The following is a 5,140-nucleotide window of genomic DNA, read 5'->3' on the forward strand; positions in this document are numbered from 1 at the left end:
AAAGTTATGGCCTTCAAAAGTTTTGTGATTAATTTTTTTTTTTGGAAAAAAATATTACATGTGTCAACAGCTGATGAGTGACACCTAAATTAGGCGTGATTGCCTCTTGAGTGACGCTCAATTTGGGCGTCATATTGTGCAATAAATGTGTAATTATTTTCAAAACTGTAATAAATGCGTAATTAATTTATTAAAAAGTATTAAATTAATTTTTTTTGCCCGCCATCTCCTGTTTCAGAAATTGCATTTTGGCATTTTCTTGGATACTTTTTCCATTCTAGATTTCGGATTTATTTTCCTCGATTGAGAGTTAAGAGTGTGGAATATCAATTCCAAAGTTGGTGACATGAAATGTGGTAGAGGAGAAATTTTTTTTATCCGGGAATCTCAATTTTCAAAAATATAATTTTTACATTCAGTTTACAATAATACTTGAAAATTAAAAATTTAGAAAAATTCAATTTCCCGGGAATCTCCAAGAATCCCGCGTACCAAAGGGGGGTTTGGATGATATTAAAAGATAGTGTCGCGTAGTCTAATTTGCCATTATATTAATCCATTTTACAACTGAATTGTGGTTTCGAGATTTCCTTTTTCAATGATAATAATGTTATTATTTGGTCACCTCACTATTAATTTATTCACTCCATTAATTTCATAGCATGAAAGTAGGTGCTTCTAAAAAGAATCAAAATAAAAGAAACTAACAATATGTATATCCATATCCATATATTGTTGTTACATAATAGTTTGATCAGCTTATAGCATATACTGAATTTACAGATATTGATTACAACCATTATCGGGGATATATTTCAGTAATTAAATAATTATTCATAGAGATAGAGCTGGTAGACCGATCAGAATAAAGCTGGTGTCTTAATCTGTCTGGTGAAGGGCTTCCTAGAAAAACAGATGCTGGCTGTCGAGGTAATGCTAAGGTTACTGAATAACTGTTCAACCAAAGTACTACACTCGCCATTGAAGGTCTGTCAGCTGGATTTTCTTGAACGCATAATAAAGCAATATGGATGCATCTCTGAGCTTCATTTCTAGAATACCAACCTCTCAGTTTTGGGTCCAAAATAAGGAAAGGTGTTTGATTCTTCCAATTTTTCCAAGCCTGTGGCAAAACTCAAGTTAGATTACAAAGTTTGAAAGTTCTGGCATCCCTCAACAATCGAAAATATTTGCTCGTAGTTTATAGTTTATACTTACATAGCTCAAAAGGTCATCATAATCATGTGATTGACAATAACTCGTGTTCTTCGTGCCACTAATGATCTCCAAAAGCAAGACTCCGAAGCTGAACACATCGGATTTCACAGATAATTCTCCATACATTGCATATTCAGGAGCCATGTAACCACTGAAAACCAAAAATAACAATCTATATATTCCAGTAAAATAATATGAAAGATTTTCAAAAAAGGAAATAAAGGAAGCATAATAAGAAAGAAATATAAATTTCATTTTGGAAAAAAATTCTTTGGGCTACTCAGGAGCAGTGTTTAAAAATCCGGCCCGGCCATCGACCCGGCCGAGGTCAGGGTCATGGAGTCACGGGTTCAACCGGGGGGTCAAGGGGTCACTACGCTGATCCGGTTTTATATATTAAAAAAATATAAATATATATATCCTATATGAAAATATTAAAAAATAAACAACCAATTACCAAAGATTCAAAATATACTTAACATAATTCACCAATTATAACCACAAGTCAATATTACACAACCTAATTAAAATATCAAGATACCAAAGTACAAAACTCATATTGTAATGGGTTACTACGCTGACCCGGTTCTATCTCTTTTGAGAAGGTTCATAACAAATTAAGGAAAATTTAAAGGAAGTAAGAATGAGTTTTTGTTTTCCATCGACGACCGTAAGGATTTCATTTGAATGAGTAAAATTCTTACATTTTCTAGAAGATTCAAGGCATCGAGGTGAAGATTGAAGACGTCTAAGTCGTTGGGAGAGAAGAGAGCGATTAGATTTAGTTTTGCAAGCATTTTTATTTTATTTTTTTAATAAAATAATGTTGTTTTATGAAGAAAAAAATAAAAAAAAATATATATGCAGTGACCCCCTTTGACCCCTCTGACCCGGGAGTCACTGAAACCCGGCCGGGTTTTGAGGGTCAGAGGGGTTGATATGCATATAGCGTCCAACTTGTAACCCCAACCCTCAAAGGGGAGGGGTCAGGGTTGACCCGAGTCAACCGGGGAGCGGGGTGAGGTTTTAAAACACTGCTCAGGAGCTCCTTATTACAATCTACAATGGCCTTTATAACTTACTAAGTTCCAACTATCCTTTCTGTTGTAGAGTCAACTTGACTTTGGTCTCCATGGAAAATCTTTGCCATGCCAAAATCTGAAATCTTTGGATTCATTTCGTCATCTAATAGGACATTACTAGCCTTGAGATCGCGATGTATTATTCTAAGACTAGAATCTTCATGGAGGTATTTAACTCCTCCAGCAATCCCAACTATAATTTGGTAACGTGTTGCCCAATCAAGCTCTGCTTGGTTCTCATGATCTACAAATTTCAAATTGTAATATTCAAGTTAGCAATAAATTGAGTTCTGTAGAAGAATTAGTTCATACAATAACATTAAAAACCAAACCAGAACAACAGAGTCCAAAAATTACAAACCACATAGAAAGCGGTCAAGGCTTGAATTGGGGATGAATTCGTAAACAAGTATCCTCTCTGCTCCCTCCAAGCAAAATCCTAAAAGCCTAACTAAATTTCTATGTTGAAGTGCAACAAGTGCAGCCTCGTTCCTGAATTCTATGTCACCCTGCAAGGAGCTTCTGGATAGCCTCTTTGCAGCTATCTCTTGTCCATTAGGAAGGGTACCCTGAAAACATGCATGAGATTAGAATAGCTCCAGTCAGCATAAATTAGCATACGAGCATGACAACATGTTTCCTTATAATTTCTTTTTACCTTATAAACCACACCAAATCCACCTTGGCCTATCTTCTTCTCATTCGAGAACCTATTTGTTGCAGCTTCAATTGTAGCCAAGTCAAAATGCAAACTCTTCTTGACAAGTAAAATAATTCCTAGCTGCGGTAAAAAGTAAGTTAAGCAAAATTACTAGCATGCTATTGTTCGTGCTTTGAAATAGATAAATAGTAAGAGCAATAACAATTACTGCTATCTCCCATTTCTAGATCTGCATCATGGTTTTTGTTTCGCCTTCTTCTCCAGCAACAGCAACAGCCTAGAACCAAAAGCGCCACCAAAATAACATTTGGGACAACAATTGCTACAATTGCTACAATCGTTGAAGCACATATGTTTCCTGCCCAAGGTAACCTCTTTTAAGATGTGCAAAAGTGGCAAATGCTTTACAAACTCAAATGAAGAGGAGTGGACACAAAAAGGAACCAACTTCCTCCTCAAAGACCACAAAACAACCTTGACTTGACAATAGATTGATGAAAACTGAGTATTATAAAAAGAATATAATTGAAGAATGAAGACCACAAGAAACTCGATCAAATATATATGTATACCTGAAGAAGGGGAAGGAACTAGTGGTGTCATTGAAGTCATATTGAACAAAAAAGGATACAAGCGCAATAGAAAAGTGGCTATTGGGATTGCACAAAAGAGTAACTTCTCAATTTCAATTAACAAAATAATAATATTCAACTCCTATAATAAGGGTCGTAAGCACCTTTTTATAGACTAATTATAAATGGGTTTACTTTTTCTGCAGTTAATGCAGATAATTTATCTGCAGTAAGCCCAATATGACGTCGTTTTGGGGCGGAAATCATGATATTTTTGTAATTTTAATTTATTTCAGGGTTATAATAGTCTTTATATTTAAATTTTTTAAAATTTCAATACCAAAACGACGTCGTTTTGAAAATAAATGCAGATAATTATCTGCATTAACTGCAGAGAACATTTTTCCCATTATAAATTGATTCAAAATTTAAAATCTAAAATTCTAACAATAATAAAACTTCCTAAAATAAATATAACATTAATTAACATCTAAAAATAAATAAAATATTACAAATAAATAATTCAAAATACTTCTCAAATCTTTAATCTCAGATCACATCAGATATGTTGCTTTCCTTTTCTTTCCAAACAAATCACAATCACATCTGCTGCTATACTGGGACTTGGCATGTAAAATTGACAATCACAATCACAACTTCCTTTTCCTTTTCTTTCTTTTTCTTTCCAAACAAATCACAATCACAATCATTTCCTTTTCTTACATTTCTTTCCAAACAAAACTTGTCAAATTTCATAACAGAAAAAAATTGATTTATAAATGATTTTTTTATTTTTAATTAATAAAATAAAATTAAGACTTAAAAAAAATGTATTATTTTTTTATTTTTAGTTAATAAAATAAAATTAAGACTAAAAAAAACGTGTCGGAGCGTTGATCACGTGTCGAAAAAACGTGTCGGAGCGTGTCAGAAAATTGACCACGTGTCCCAAAATGTTGATCGCGTGTCCGTGTCGGACGCGTGTCCGTGTCGGACACGTGTCCGACACGCACATTTTTAAAAAATGAACGAGTCTGTGCTTTAGAGCTTCTATGTTTCATTTTCTTTTTATGCTCATCATAATAGTCATTACCAATGTAACAAATTAAAAAAAAAAAGAAAATCAATGAAGTTTAGGAGATTCAGAGCATTGTGCATGCCATTGTCATGCGATCACCAGTAGTGTCTTTTTAGAATTCATTATTTTATATAAATGAGATTAAAAATTGGGTTACTAACCTTTCTCTTTCTCCATAGTTATTTGAAAATCTAACCTTTTCCTTTTAGGCTTTTTATATCCAAAAATCCAATACGCTAGAAGAATTATGCTAAAGGAATCTTCATGTGAGCGGAATCGTGCTGATAAGATGTTGTAAAATTAATAAGAATTAGAAGAAGAATAGAAAAAGAGAGATAAGAAAATGTATTTTTGTTGTGTTGTCACACTACAATGATACCTTATTTATAAGTTCGGGAAACATGAAAGTTACAATAACTGAAATTATTCTCCAACGGTCACAATATCTCCAATAGCCATAACGTCTCCAACAGTTTATTATTTAAGCTTTAATTCCGAAAAATCTTGTTGTCTTTGATTAAATTAATAT

The 5,140-nt window shown here is 33.3% G+C and overlaps 1 protein-coding gene across 1 annotated transcript; it reads right to left on the reverse strand.

Moving 5' to 3' along the window:
- Positions 1-731: 731 nt before the first annotated feature.
- LOC133294196 (cysteine-rich receptor-like protein kinase 44) lies at positions 732-3,573 on the reverse strand. The gene is made up of 8 exons (XM_061492841.1): positions 3,534-3,573; positions 3,406-3,462; positions 3,161-3,319; positions 2,959-3,065; positions 2,662-2,869; positions 2,301-2,544; positions 1,219-1,369; positions 732-1,123 (listed from the first exon to the last, which is right to left on the reverse strand). The coding sequence occupies exons 1-8, from the start codon at positions 3,571-3,573 to the stop codon at positions 800-802; spliced, it is 1,290 nt and encodes a 429-aa protein (XP_061348825.1). The 3' UTR covers positions 732-799.
- Positions 3,574-5,140: the final 1,567 nt, after the last annotated feature.

This window comes from Gastrolobium bilobum, unplaced genomic scaffold, assembly GCF_033153095.1.
Source record: "Gastrolobium bilobum isolate Gb01-03AN ecotype WA unplaced genomic scaffold, APGP_CSIRO_Gbil_v1 utg22184, whole genome shotgun sequence".
In the NCBI taxonomy this organism is placed as follows: domain Eukaryota; kingdom Viridiplantae; phylum Streptophyta; class Magnoliopsida; order Fabales; family Fabaceae; genus Gastrolobium; species Gastrolobium bilobum.